At 31.8% G+C, this 16,080-nt stretch overlaps 1 protein-coding gene across 1 annotated transcript; it reads right to left on the reverse strand.

The window, feature by feature from the left end:
• Positions 1 to 871: 871 nt before the first annotated feature.
• Positions 872 to 15,811, reverse strand: LOC133190220 (polycomb protein suz12-like). The gene is made up of 13 exons (XM_061325727.1): positions 15,626 to 15,811; positions 12,568 to 12,614; positions 12,078 to 12,142; positions 11,847 to 11,921; positions 10,371 to 10,417; positions 9,927 to 10,211; positions 7,341 to 7,537; positions 5,041 to 5,409; positions 4,762 to 4,925; positions 4,457 to 4,546; positions 4,238 to 4,343; positions 3,709 to 3,788; positions 872 to 3,527 (listed from the first exon to the last, which is right to left on the reverse strand). The coding sequence occupies exons 1-13, from the start codon at positions 15,717 to 15,719 to the stop codon at positions 3,326 to 3,328; spliced, it is 1,821 nt and encodes a 606-aa protein (XP_061181711.1). The 5' UTR covers positions 15,720 to 15,811; the 3' UTR covers positions 872 to 3,325.
• Between the last annotated feature and the right edge of the window lie 269 nt (positions 15,812 to 16,080).

A 16,080-nucleotide genomic window follows, 5' to 3' on the forward strand; every position in this document is an offset into this window, starting at 1 on the left:
CTGTTAAAATTAAGAATAAAACCTGGCACAGTATTCTTTTTTAAAATTTTATTTCGTTTTTGTATGATATATTGGTTATTTAGAACATAAATATTTTCATTTACAAACAATCAATAATAAAAAAAATCATTAGCCTAAGGGTTCTCTGTTCAGTAGTACCCTTAAGAACATAAAATTGTTTTTCTCATATGACCTCCTAAATGCTAATTGCTTGTGCATTTTCCCATATTTTCTTAAAAAGTTGCAGAAGACATCAATTTTCAGTGGAATTTTCTTTCAGATAATATAAAGCACATGCATTGCCCAAAAAGATTTTGAGAAATGTGATTTTTTCAAAGGATTTTACACAATATACCAGTATCTGAAATTTGAAGTGGGCGACGGCTGTGGACAATCTGTTTTTAAAAGGGAAATAACCCCTGTAATGAGTAATTTTGCGGTTTTCTGTTTAAAACTTACAAATGTACCAAATTAATGATGTCGTATTCTTTCATGATTTATCACATCCATATCCTCAAATCATATTTAAGCCAATTTCATAACTCTGTGAAAACAGTAAATTTAAGGGCACAGTAAAGCCCAAACCATACCCTCTTCTTTGTCCGTACACAGTTATCTTTAATTAGAAGTTTTACAAGTATTAATATATTTCAAGTTACTCTAAATACATGAACACAAAAATTCGGCAATATTTCAAGAAGAGATCAATAGATCTAAGCTGTCATGACTTTCTCTGTGGTTTTGGGATTCAGATTCGTTAGCTTAATATTCCAACCTTATTACCGGTATTCCATCATTCCTGAAGGATGATCATCTTTGATAAAAGATAGTTTGTATGTATTTTTACTAATATCCAATTGAAAATAAACAGTTCAGATGACAATTAATTTATTTTCACAAAAATACATGCTTGCTGCACAAATTCATACTATACATATAACAGGATTCACAGAAAAAATAGATTTTTTTCGTATTTCAGAGACATACACACTTTATGCCTGACATCATGCAATGCGTATAACAATTGTATCATAAGCATAAAATTTCAAAGTGTTAAAAAAAATCATGAGGGAGGTTATAATAATTGATAAACAGACATGATAGATACTAAATCTGATTTTATCATGTTTAATTTTTAGTCGATACAACAATGGTCACATGCCTCTACACAGTAACAGTTTTCAACATCACAGGGAACTCGTAACATTAACGTAGTCTATCGTCACAACATTAGTTATATGATATTGTACTTCATAAAAAATGTGCATACAACACTGTTTGAATCTTAAAATCCTTCACAGTATCAGGAAGCCTCCCCCCTCCCGCCCCTTTGTCCCTTTCTTTCAAAACAGGTAACTAATCAAGAAGGCACTATATTAGCCAGAATTGTATTTCCACCCAAAATTGTCATTTACTATTCAATACCTTAAAATTAACATGTTCAACTGCCAAGAGCAAAAGCCGTATTTTCTTGAAATGAAATTACATCAGATACACTATACACATGAAGTTCAACTTCACTTGTTTCTCAATTTTGCAATACGTCTTATTAGTGTTACACTGCTAGATGGAACATATACTATTTCATTTCATCATGCATTTACGAGTAGAAGTACATGTAGCTAAAATATAAAACTCCACCACATTTTAATTTCTGACCCCTTTTTTGGTTGTTAACATTTTAACTGGGATACATGTACCTTAATATTTGAAAAGCAATTGAACTTCTGAAATATTTGTATCCATAATGACTATACAATTGCCCAAAGATCAAGATATCCTCTTTAATGTAGGCTGGTTAAATTAAGTCATTTTTCCAACTGAAAATAGTTTGGAATGTACCGTGTAGTTAAATAAGTACAAAAAGATACTGTACTATGTAAACTAAGCTGTGAATTTCACATGCTCTTTCTATATATACTGTATAAATATATATTTTAGAAATCTAGTTCATTTCCATCCAGAACTTAATGGAAAATGAGAGCTCACCAAGATGATGATAACATGTATTTGCAATTAGTAAATTACAAAATTACAACTGACTGCCCAACATACATGTACATGTATTACATTTTAGTTCCTGTCTGGTCCAAACCCTTTAAGGCAATTTAATTTAAATGATTTGCAGTAATAAATTACATATCTTTCATAAACAACTTATTGGAAAATGCCATATTTAAGAAAACAACTTTATTTTATCTTCATTACACATGTAATATTTAACTGATACTGTATTATACATGTAGTTCTTCAATCTCAGAAGTTGAATGTATAATGTATGAAATGCACACTTATACCAACATTTTTGAAATTTTGAAATAAAAATACTTAATATAAGTCATTATTTATTCAATGCCCATAATTTCTTTTGAAGGTGGTACATTTGGAGTAAATGAGCTTAGAATTGATCTTCTTATTTGCAATCCCTGATTATTTTCCCTGATTTGATGCATAGGGAAGATGAAAGTGACCCTGAGTCGATGGTAAATTAAGTTAATCATTTCACAACATAACCTTTACAAAACATCCACTGGTATACACATGTACAAAGATAGAAACACAGCACAAATTTTTTTATGTGCATACGATTAATCAACAAATACGCAACACTTATTAATAATTTCTGATATATTGTATACCATTATAGGAAGTTCCGGAAATATCATTGACTTGATTATGCCTTCTTTAATATGGACTTGACATATCAATTTTAAAAACTGTAATTGCAATTTAAAACAATTAGAAACACTTGATAAATCAAAACATGATAGTAATATTTAACATAAGTTTTACTATTACTCATCTGATATTATTTATGAAAAATCTTTCTTCCATTTGCTCTAATAATAAATTAAGTTGCATACATATAAAGGTCCGTAAGTGTACACACTGGAAATACATACATGTATAAGGAGCATGGAATGTTCACAAGATATATTTCATTAAGTTCCACTTTAATTTGATATGAGGGATGGTATAAATCTTTAAATAAATACTAATTTACATATTTGATTCTGGATTTTTTACTATTTTTTTTTTTTTTTGTCACACATTTCCTTGGTTCATTTAAAACATATTAGTGTAATGCTACTAAATTTACCAGTAATTATCACTGGAATCACTGATCACCACGGATGCCCTTATAATAGATGACTTTTAGATGTAATCTGAGGTGGACGGAAATATTCTTTTTCATCTATGTCACCATATTTTAAAAATTAACCTTAAAAATCCATTAATAAGATGGATTTCAACATAAATACAGATCTAGTTAATAAATACAGATCTAAACTGTTATATATACACGTTCATCTTTGTCTCATTCTCAGGATCTATGGATGTAATCCTCTACTTCATCCAGTAGTCTCATTGTCTTGTGAACAACATCTGGCCGAATCAAACTGAAGTCAAACATGTTGACCATGTGGACAAGAAAGTTCTTGTTGAGATTTTTCTTTATCAATTCCACTCCATGTTCCCGTACAAATGAGTAACAGGCCTCTGGGATCTGACAGTCCGAAATGAAGCTAAAAAAAACAGGAGTATATGCACCTTACAGAAATAGATCAAAACAAAAGTCTGTGACATCATTACTTTTGAAAATTTTAGCAGGGCAAAAGCAAAATAGATCTGAAACATGTAATATTATGCTAAAGATGACAATAAAATTTTACCCATGTGTATTTGGGGAAGGATAAAATGACTTACTTGTATTTCATGACATGAAGATTCCACAACTTCATCAACTCTTTCTCACCCTCATTAACGTCAGTAAACTCGTCAATCATCTGTTAAAGAACATTACAAATAAATAAAGTACATTTGTTTTATTTTGATATACATGTATTATAAAACTGAGAAATGGACTTGTGAAAAAAAAAAAATGCTTTAAAATTTACATGCAAGTATATCTGCTTTAAATCTTGAACATGTTTCATATTGCAACATTAAGCAAAGGAAATACACAGTTAACCTTCAGTATTTTGAACATGGATATCTTGAATACCATAGATATGTCGAAGTTATTTGGAAGTCCAAACTACTTATTTCTTAAGTATTTTGCCCAGAATATCTAGAATCCTCGGATATCTCCAAGTTTTTTCTTGGCCCCATTGAATTCGAGATAACAAGATTTGACTGTAGTTTTAAGGCAGCCATTTTCCAGTGGAACTTTGTTACACTTACCCTTATACATGCATATTTGTGTAATCTATATTTTTAATGAATATTATCTTACATTAACAGTTTTCTGTCTGAGCCAGATTGGGTCTGTTTCTTCCTCACTGTCCACATCTATTTCCTGTGGTCTGATGACTTCTGATGTCATGGTGTGATAATACAGCCTGAAACGACAAGAATATTGCAGAAGTCTGTACCCAAAATTTTTCATAGTATACATGTATTTAGCAATCATAAAACTCACACATGTATTAACATCACACAATGCATTACTCACCTGTTGTGACCCTGCATGAATTGTCTGTTGATCTGTATGTCATTTTCAGGTTCCATAAACTCGGTCAATGACTGTGCAGGTCTTTTTGGTCTGAAATCCAAGATTCATGATCAGAAAACAGACCAAAGAGAGTACTCTGTATATACTTTGTACATGTACATATGTGCATTGAACTTTTCAATCAAAATGCTCTAAGAAAAGCATATAGTAGATCAGATTGCTATCCATTGTTAGTAATTGGGCTCTCTGGTTCACAACTACCGAATTCTCGTTCAATCTCAAAAATATATCAAACTGTGGATTACCTATACACAAGCACTTGTGTGACTGGGGTTCTCCGTACAGGTCCATTGCGTCTAAATGCATATCCTATATCAACATTGCTGTAAAGATTTTGGGGATTCCCTGCATATGATCCATCATAGCGCTCATTAATGGTGACATCGATTCTCACACCCTTATGATGTGGCTAAAATAAAAATTAATGCACACATTTATCTAACATTCTTGGAAATTTTGTTCATGGAGGATAGTTAAATGGTTGTGAATCAGTTGCTGTATAATACTAATAATGATTCATTTACCATGGAAATAAAATTAAATCGGGCGTGACAGAGTCTGAGATGCTTGAGGAGTCCATATAAATGGATGCAGTTGAGTGCACACCAAGGACAACGGAGATCCTCACGAGCCTCGTTCTGGTGGCGAGTACTGTTGTTGTAGAGAAACTGGTAAAATACACGCTGCCTTTTCTTTGGAGTACTTTGTTCCTCCTCTTTTGAGATGGTCCCTGAGTTGAGGGGAACTTGTGCGAGTCTGTTGTCCATTATGTACTGTGTATGAGTATCTGTGGCCCCTGAGTTGATTGAGCTGTCTGGTTTACCATTAATGGTCCAGTCTATAGAGCACTTGAGTGTGGGATGAAAGTTAAACACCTCAAAAGCCTGAACATGCTGAAAAAGGAAATTTTAAAATCAGAATTAATTCACTGTAACTGTATACAGAGAAACACACTTATAATTAAGTGCACAAACAATTTGATTTGTTATAAAAATAATTTGTTTATATATAGGATAAGTTCAAAATATGTTTTGAAACCACAAGAAATGAAAATCACTTCTCTGTATAACGCATGAATTTATTATAAGCATGTTTCTGAAACTGTGTCAGAAGACAAATGCATTATTTCATTTCACATGTACTCAGAACTGTTTAAATATTTACATAATTTGATATTAAATGCTTTTCTAATGCAGCAATACATGATTAAAGCATGAATTTCATAAATATCTTTTTATCACTTTGGGTCTTGTATAAATTAAACAAAACTAGAAATCTGACCAGTCAGCAAGGGCCCCGCTGAGGGTTAGAAATATAAGGGTGCAGATTAGGGGATGAGAGTTTTACTTGATTCCAAAAAATTTCAAAATATATAAAGAATAAGCAACAGCAACTGCTAAATATCCAACAATCTGTAAATAGTATCCTTGTATTTACATAAGGCAGTAAAAAACATCATATCTATAATAACTCAATTAAATGTATATTTAAAAATGAATAAAGCATGTGTTTTCTAAAATGCCAGCTTCAGTGAATGCAAATATCACCCAGGCTTGACCTTAACTTCAAAACAAATATCAGTTGCAGACAAAGGTGTTAATTAATCTTAAAGTGACAGAAAGATAACCCTCTAAAATATTCTGCAAACCAGCAAGATAATCAAACCCACAGGATTAATTATACTGCTCTCTCAACCTTTTGTTCTAAGTTTACAATAAGAACTTTTTCAGCAATGATAGAATGAGGTTATTATCTGAATACCTGTTAAAATAATTAGTATTCTTGAATTTACATAAGGCAGAAAAAAAGAAAAAAGAAAATAATAATAAAAACAATATCTTTATCTATATCTTGTTTTTAGAATTCAATAAAATCATAACTCATTGTGTATTTTACCAAAATAAAGTATGAACATTATCTAAATCCACATTTCAGAGAATGTAAACATCATTCAGAATTGACTTAACTTCAAAACAAACTTCATTTGCAGACAGAGGTGTTAATTAATCTCAATGTGGCAGATAAAGATAAATGCTTTGGATTTTCTTCAAGAGGAAAGTTAATTAATCCCAAGAGACTCATTGTAGCCTTTCATAGTTTACAATAGGAACATTCTCAGCAGTTATCTCTCTTTGCCCATTCACTCTTATATAAAGTTAAGGAATGTACCCCACCACCCCAGCTCCAAACCGGAAGACATAGAGAACCAAACTTAGCATTAAAATATGTCTTACTGCCTATTCAACCAAAATACCAAAGTTGAACTTAATTGGTCAACCCTAAAAAAAGTTATTAGAAAAAAACAGAAAATTTGTGGACGGAAGAATGACAGACGGACAGACAGACGGACAGACAGACAGAGTGATTACTATAGGGCACCCGCAAATCCTTGCGAAGACCTAATAATGACTTTCATCATAGTCAACTCTTTGGCACAGCAGATTTTCCTTTTGCAATATATCTACATTTAAAACCCCACCCCCACTTTCTCTAAGGGAGGAGAAGTGATCTTCAGTATCAATTATATGGGGACAGGGGGTTGAAATGAAATATGATAAATGTAAATATGTTTTATTATCTATTACCTCATACTATGAAGTACATGTATGTTGAATTGGTCTTGAGATAAAGTTACATTTCTGCCCTATACACATACGACTTGTATGGTAAATAGATACAAAAGATTCATGAGGGCATTGATAAAATAAACTTAAATTACAACTACAATGTTACCTACACAATCTTAAGAAAATGATTATTCTGTAATTCATATGTATATTTCAGCAAAATATACACATCATACAGTGCATACTTCTTAATTTACCTTGCCATTCATGACTGTTTCCCAGGATGCATTCTTGAAGTCTGCCCCCTGCTCATGTAAAACAAACTCATAGTCCCCATTGACTAGGTGACATTTCTTGTTCCTATCCAGTATTACAACCTCTGTGCTAAAAACAGGCTTTTCAATACTGTCTGGAGCAAACTGACCATTTCTTCTCTTTTTATTTGGAAGTTCTTCTACAACATTTTACAATAGGATAAAAAAAAAAACAAAAATGTAAATACAGAGAATCTTAAGACAAGATGAAAAAATATCTCTAGATTAATATCAAGCCTCGCCAGACAAATTAAAGTGCACTGCCACTGCACACGATACACCGTCAAATATTTTTTATCATATTAAACAGATGAGAGTGCATAGAAGAAAATCATGTCAACCTTGGTACAAAGATTCCAGTGTTTTTCCCCATTTCCTAATGTTTGCTATGCTACATTGGTGTATTTATCAATTAGAACAAAAAATAGGCGTTAAACAACAAACAAACACATTTTGTTTGATTTAATATAAAAATTACACGTATTTCAGAAGTTTAATTATTGAAATTTTGACTTCATTTGTTCTAAGTTTATGGTCTTGAGGCCTGCTTGATCAGAGATTCCCTATCAGAAATGATTAAGACACTCTTCTTACACTTAACTCATTTAATCTATAATTTGACAGATACAATTTGTTTCTGATTGAAATGCTACTCCACTGCTTGATAATTACAGCTAAGATATAATTAGAATTTCTTTTGTTTTTGAAATAAAAATAAATTATTTATGTTATATATAGTTGTATAGTATATCACGAACTGGAAATATGTCCATAGGACATGAATGCCCCATCCAGGGTTCATTAGTAATGCAACAAGAAAATTTGTATTAATGTGTGAAGTTTGATGAAAATAAACATAAAATAGTTTCTTTAAAACTGAGTTTATACCAGACTTGTCGAAATCCGTCGATCCTGTCGGCAAGGCCGGTAAAAATTTGTCTGGACTGATAACTTTTAAGAAAACGCCGGTCCAAATGACTGTTTGAAAAAATCGAGCGTGACGGAAATTTTAAAAAAGGTCGGGATCGGGATGCGCAACTGAAGGTCACAAACACAGAAGAGATGGCCGTTTGCGCGGTGTAGTGACGATGGTCAATTTAACTTGTTACAGGAAAGACATAAAATATGTTATTTATGTCTCTTATTAAAGACTCTCTATCCTAAGAAAAGAAACTTGTGAGATTGAAGGCTGTTGAAAATATTTAAGGGCATTTTGGTGCTGTTATTTATTTTCCTTTCTCAGCGTCAAAATAAGGTACATGTATCTGGTCTGACAAAACTTCGTCCGGTCCGACAGAACATTTGACTTTGTCAGACCAAATGTCTGACAGTGATTTCAAAATTTCGACAAGTCTGTTATACACAATAAATAGTTAAGGTCAAAGGTTATTGGGAAGGTCAAGGTAAAAAAAAAATGGACACAGTTTATTCTCACCAAATAATGTACATGTATTAGTGCATAAGATTACATAAACAATATTTGGAATAATTTCTTTAAGAAATAAACAACAATGTTAAAAAGTTCTCTGGGAAATGAACTTGGTTGGTCACGTGATCAAATCCTGTGAAGCCCGAAGGGCTGAACTAAATACAAATTTGAGAAAAGTGAGGTCAAGCTCAAAGGAAAGGTCAAAGTAAATAAATGTTGATGCACTTAAATAGCTCTCATCAATATGTATCAGCATATGAAGTTTGATAAAAATATCTTGAATAGTTTCTTTGAAACTGAGCTTAATACTATTTTAAGATAAGTAAGATAAATGTCAAAGGAAAGATCAATGTCAGAAATTGATGATGAAGTTGAACAGCTCTGAACAATATGTTTAAGCATATAAGGTTTGACAAAAATATCTGAAGTTTCTTTGAAATTGAGATAATCACTAATTTAAGAAAATGAGGTCAAGGTAAAATATTGTTGAGGCAGTGAAATAGCTCACATATGAAGTTTGATAAAAATATCTTGAATAGTTTCTTTGAAACTGAGCTAAATGCAAAGTGTGATGGAAGGACAGATGTAAGGACATGACAAACACTATATGCCCAGGCCATATTCATTGTGGGGCATAAAAAATGTGTGTTTTCTTGAATTAACATTTTTAAGAACCTTACTGCAATACTCTTACATCTGTAGAGATTGTGTAACTTACATAGTTTTTTTTTGTCCTGTTTTTTTTTTTTCAAATTTCCCCTCAATTAAGGCTCACTGTGACCTTTATGTAGGGTGCGACACACCTTCTATCAAAAATGCATCAATTGACCTAGTTTGATGATTCTAGGAATAATAGTTTTCCAGTAAGAGGTGGACAGGATTTTGCCATATATGGCCATATAATCTGAAAGGTCACAGTGACCATCTTTTAATGTGTGACACACCTTCTACCCAAGAGGTATCAGCTGACAAATTTGATTAAGCCTCATAGTATTTTAGTTATGAGCCAAACACAAAAAAGCTAACAGACAGATGGACATGAACGCCATACCATAATATGCCTGTCTTAAGATGGGCGTATAAAACCCCCCAAAAGTTACCATCAGTTGAGTCTATGTTTCCATTGCACTGCCCGTTGACCATACCATTCTTTGGTGAGGTGTTAACACTAAGACACAGAATGAGAGGTTTGACTGGTAAGATGTGACTGTTGTTGAAGCATTCGTGGGAGATGGTGAATGGATCTGGGCTCTCCTCCCTGCTAGGATTTACAGGAACCCGCAGGGTCTTTAAGGAGGTCTTTGTTACCGAGTTTACTGATCCTCCACGCCTCTTCTCACACACTTGTAGGAGGGATACTTCTACATCGACCATGTCATTACACTCTGTAAAAAGAGAAGACAAATAATCAGATTCTCTGCATTCTGTAATACAGATTTAAAATACATTCATGAAGTTTCACAATGTATATTTTAAATATTGATCATTCTGTATTTTACTTAATAGCTCTTTATTTTAAAAAACAATTGACTTCAAATATTTACCATCTTCACAAAAGTATCCTGCAATTCTTAAATTTAAAGACTTTGTTCTGAAAAAAAAAGCAAATTGTACCCTTAACACATTTCAAACTATATGAAAATATCTGTACATAAATGAAGTTTCCTTATCTTTTTCCTTATTCAGTCAATGAATGCAATTACAACTCATATACAAATGCATGTTGAAAAATTTTACAACTCTTTAAAGGAAAAGCATTTTAAAATGCGTAATTGACTTAAAATTCTGTCAGAGATTTCCCTTATCAAGGACACTTAAATTTTAATTTAAAATTTAAACAACAAAAACTTAATTTGCAATTTTGATGTAAAACAAATATTTCAGATTGTCAAAATTAAATGTTAAAATTTTGTTCTGGGGAGATGTTTGGAAGTTGAAACGTTTAGATTATTGGTGTTCAGATTACTGTGGCTTCAGGGAGAAAAAAGCATTTTTTTTCATGAATTTTTAACTTTTGTCACCTATCGCCTGAACCCAGGGTTCAAGAATTTTACAATCTGGTACAAGGCTGAGTGCTCATTGTAAAACTGCAAACTTTTTGTCTGCTACTTGTAGAAGCAGAGATTTTTGAAGATTACATTTTTGATGATTTTAGCCCTGCCCATCAGAAGAAAGAAAAAATAAAGTTCATAAATTCCTTCCACAGCCCCCCCCCCCCCTTTTCAATGACACAACTAAACCAAAACTGGTTGAAATCATTAAAGTAATTTCAGATAAGAAGCTAAATACTGTATCTTATAATCTCTCTGAGACTGTAGTTCTACTGGTTTGTACTTAGAACAAAGAAAGAGAAAAATAGAACTTGGACCTGAAACTATGGCAATAGCAATAAATAGAATCATGATCCTTGGTTCAGTCTCTTTTTTGGCAAGATTTACTGCAATCAGACTAAAGCTGTAGAGGGAGTAGCCCTTTGAAATAATTCTACATACATTTCTATTTTATAGTCATTATGGCCAAACCATTCATCAAAAACCAATACACAGAATTATGTATCTAAGAGTAGTCTTTTTGCCAAGTTATAATACTGAAATCAGACCAAAACTGTAGAAGGATTTAAAAGCATTTTGAAAGTAACCATGGCAACACTGTTCATCAAAATCAAAAACCAATATATAATATTATGTATCTTAAATTTGTCTACTTGTTTGCCAAGTTATATTGAAATCGAACTAAAACTGTAGGAGGAGAGGCAATTTGAAAGTATTTCACAGAATTTCTATTTTTAGTAACCATGGCAACATTGTTCAACTGTAGCAGGAGTGGCATTTTGAAAAATTGTTTAACGAACGACAGACACCTATCACATAAGCTCTTCTGGTCTCTGACCAGTGGAGCTAAAAATTACGAAATGCAGATGAGGACAAATGAAAATGCATAGCAATAGGTTTAATATTAGAGTGACTCAAATGTTTTAATTATGTAATTCATGAGTCACTTTTAGACTATCCAATTCATACTTCTCTGTTTTAGTGGAAGTTTTCTGCTTGTCATCAGTGATTGTCTTCAGCATGGAGTTTACATCAAAACTTTTTCTGAAGAAAAAAAGATCATCTACTGTACACAAGGAATCTCTGACATATAATCAATACCTTTCTAATAAACTCTTGATTTTATGTCAATAAAATATTCAAACATTTCAAAATATGGTTCACTTGACTATTTTTATGCTATACCCAAATGACATATACCTCTTAGTGTTGCTAACAGATCTTCTTTCTTTCATGTAAGTCAATGTTCTATGTAGAATAATAGGCTGAAAAAGTAGGCATAAATGCAGCTATGTATGCAATAATTTTAGTAGATTTATATAAAAAACTGTGGTACCTTCATATATGGACATAGTAATACTTTATGGTGAAATAAGTTCAATACAGCCATCAACATTAACATGATTAAAGATTTCATAATTCAATTAAAATCTAAAGGATTCACACCTTTCAAATCAAATAAGAAGTGTTCTTTTAAATGTGATTGCAAAAATCATTTAAGATTTATAGTACACAAGTACATCATGAAATGATCCATCATTTTTAATTAAAATCCTATATAATGAGTACAATGCATGTAATTGCATCAAATCATACATCAAGTTTTGTCTACTTTACTTTTTTAAAAAATTACCTGTAATTATTTGTACCGTAATTCTTTCAGACCATAAATTACTGTCCCTATACTTACAGAAATTTGATGTCTGGTTCTTAGGTACCGATAAATCTGTGTTGGCTCTGAAAAATACAATGACAAATTGAGAATTTTAAAAGGAAATTTCTGTGGATGCAACTCAAATGTATCAATATTATTTTACATAGATGCATACAAGGGTTGTCCGTAAAATTCGTGGACAACATTGATAATTACTGACAAACATTGATAAAATATTTGAAATTATTATTTTCATTAAATTGATGTTTCAGTTTATTAATATGCAAGTTTTAATCACAAACAAAACACAAATAGTTATATTTTATCTGATACAAAAAAGATACGCACTCATACCCGGAGCACTAAAACGAAAATCCTTGACGTTATTCGACGTCAAATGCTAAATACATTAAAGTTTTCTCAACGCAGTCACCGTTTCACTCAACACATTTCTTATGTCGTTTCAACCAGTCATCAAAAATTTGGACAAACTGTTCTGGTTTCATACATGAAATAATATTTAACACTTCCTGTCTCAGATCCTGCAAATCATCAAACCTCTGTCCGCGTAAAACGGCTGTATGTACGAAAATACGGCAAAGTCACGTTACGAACTTCATTTTTTACAGCACTACAATCTCGGAACGATTGTCTTCCATCACGAATGTCATCCAGTAAACAGTCTCTTTCGTCCGAAAATCTTCTGTGCCACTTAAACACTAAAGAATAGATTACTTTACTATGATTTTCCGACTGTTTAAGGAATTTATGGGTCTCTGTTGGTGTTTTTCCGATGTCTACACAAAATTTTATCACTACTCTCTGCTCCACCTTTTCCGAAAACGTCCCTTTTTCGAACAATGAAGAAACTATCTTAATAAACTCTGACCTCGATTTCTCTGCCATTTCGAAACTTTGAACGTTCAAATTTTACATGTTTGACGTTATAACTTTTGTCAACCCTATAATGAAAAAGCCATCCAAATTTCCGCGGAATTTTACAAAATACAAATGAAATGTATCAAGTGATTAATAACTTTTTAATTAAAGCTTTGTTGTGCTCCGGGTCACCATCCCAAGTTTAATAATGAAGTCATAATTGTAATTATACACTTAAAATTGAATAAAATTTTTCATTTTGTAATTCACATATAGTAAAGGATTATAAATATGCTAATAATAAATATCTATGACGCAACTTTTATTTAAATTTTAGCTTGTCCACGAACTTTATGGACAACCCTCCTACTTCTTATTATTTAATGTTCCTGATAAGCAGAAAATGATTTATGATTGATACATTTATAAATATTAAAGCTATTCTGACTCAAGGACCTAGAAGGTTAGTTCTACACAAATTTAGAGAGTTGGCTATCTAGAAAGAGTCTTAAACTTTTGAGAAAATTGCTTGTTCTGGTATTTTCATAATTTATAAACATGTGTAGAAGTCCTGCCCTCAGTTTTTAAAATTTTCATTAGGCCTAAGAAATTTTTTTTTTTTTTTACTATATGCTAATAAAAAATTGGGTCAGAAGGTAGCATTTTGTTTTTATTTTTTTTAAATAAAAAGGCACAACTTTGAAATACAATTTTTTTTAAAAGATAGTTTTAAACTCTTTTTTTCTAACCAAAAAAAAAAAAAAAAAAAAAAACACCAACCAAAAACCTTGTTTTACAATCTACCCAACAGCTCTAAATATTGTTATTAAAAAGTGATCTTACAACCCATAAACTGTCCTTTTTGAAGGAAAATATACAGATATGCAGTTTTGGGATTTTACAACAACAACAACAAAATTATTATAATTTTTGGGTCAGCTAATATTATTAGGGTTGGTCTGGCAAGGTTCTGTAGACAAACATATTTTTTCTTAGGCCTTACATTTCACTCCAATGAAGTATTGTATATGTTCTTATTTTTACAAATTTCAACTTTAATTTGTGAAAACAGAGACCACAGACTATGTGACACAACAATGAATTAGTTATGTATATTGTACATGTATATGATATATATAAGTGTTTACAGTGTACTTTCTTTTTGCCCATAAGGGAACTTAATTGGTAAATAAACAAATTGAATTGAATTGTCCAAGGTATTTCCAGGGACCTATATACTAACGGGATATGCAACTCTTTCAGCGCCATATTTATTTACCCAAAACGGCACATACAACACTGCAAGTTTTTCAAACTACGTTTTTCCCCAGTAAAAAGCTTGTTTTCTGATTAATGTAATCTGTTCTTTTTGTGTATTGGAATGGATATTTAATAAATTTTAAAGCACATATTATAAAATAATTTAGATATTAAGTAAACAACCACCAAAATCGGCGATTTCTCGGAAAAACGACTGATCAGGGTCATGCACTGATTTTTCAATAAACGTAATTACTACTAAGATAAGGAATAAAAACAACGCTAAAAACAAATCTTGAATAATTTTTTGATAGATAAATTAAGATTCTATTCTGAAATATTTGATAGCAAAAGAGATGTATTTAATTAAAATTGACTTACAAAGTCCTGCAACTTACGAGATATTGCGAGACTTGCGAGAGTTGCCTATCCCGTAGTATATAGGTCCCTGGTATTTCTTTGCAATAAAGATAAATAAAATCATATTTTGACGACGTTTGTGAAATACCGCACAAAAATATGAATCTTGCTAATATATTGACAGGCCGTGCAGTAGATTAACATTTTTTTTATGCAACTTCTCATATAGGCCTAATATATCCAAAACATCCTTTCACATATTACTTTCTCTAACTTCTCCATAATTGATACATCTGTGTACAGAACCCTTTATCTAAATCATGTTTGTGTCATATCATTGAGATACTAACACAAGAATAATTTAAACATAATGTAACGTGCATTTAGTGATGGTTGTAAATAATGGGGGTTGATGATGTGGGTAATTACACAAGAGAAAAATACAAAGGCAATTTTTAAAAAATCAACTTTTATGTCCATTACATTTTATCTTTATAAATTTCACGACCAAATAAAGAAAGTATTATGTAACTTTCAGATCTACAGATGTAGATCACACCATGCACCACCTGTCTATGCCACAAAAGCGATTTACTTTCAAATGCCTTCAAGAACTGTTCTCGATCAGCTGCTTCCGTCTGGGCGTCCACAACGGGAGTGTTCTCCCTGGGCCGCTTTCTAGATTTCATCGCTGATCACACCAATGATCTTTCGTTCACTTCCCTTTCGCGGGAACAACACACACAAAAAGCCGAAACAGAGGCGCGTCGATCATCGAAGATTTGACGTCACAAACAGAGAGAAATGTAGGCCATCTCAAAACTTATTTTATTCAAATTGCAAAAAGAAGTAAATTAAAGCTAAAGAATATCATCATATTTCTTATCAAGTGGAGACTGAATCTATTAATCGTGTCTTCGCGAATATGAAGAAATCCAAGCGTTTATTTCAACGATAATAGCATTTTACCTTCAAGAATTATTCGTACGAGTTGTTTACAATTACTCGTGATCAATCAAGTCACATGACAACCATATGACTCTACTTTCA

The sequence above is a fragment of the Saccostrea echinata genome, unplaced genomic scaffold, assembly GCF_033153115.1.
Source record: "Saccostrea echinata isolate AGI-Se365-2 ecotype Australia unplaced genomic scaffold, CSIRO_AGI_Sech_v1 ptg000022l, whole genome shotgun sequence".
Classification (NCBI taxonomy): Eukaryota; Metazoa; Mollusca; class Bivalvia; order Ostreida; family Ostreidae; genus Saccostrea; species Saccostrea echinata.

Coding starts and splice junctions, on each gene's coding strand:
- LOC133190220 (XM_061325727.1), bottom strand. CDS start 15,719: ATGAAATCTAGAAAGCGGCCCAGGGAGAACACTCCCGTTGTGGACGCC. Junction 12,143..12,567: donor GAACCAGACATCAAATTTCT/GTAAGTATAGGG, acceptor CTACTTTTTCAG/CCTATTATTCTACATAGAAC. Junction 11,922..12,077: donor TCTGTTAGCAACACTAAGAG/GTATATGTCATT, acceptor TTTTTTCTTCAG/AAAAAGTTTTGATGTAAACT.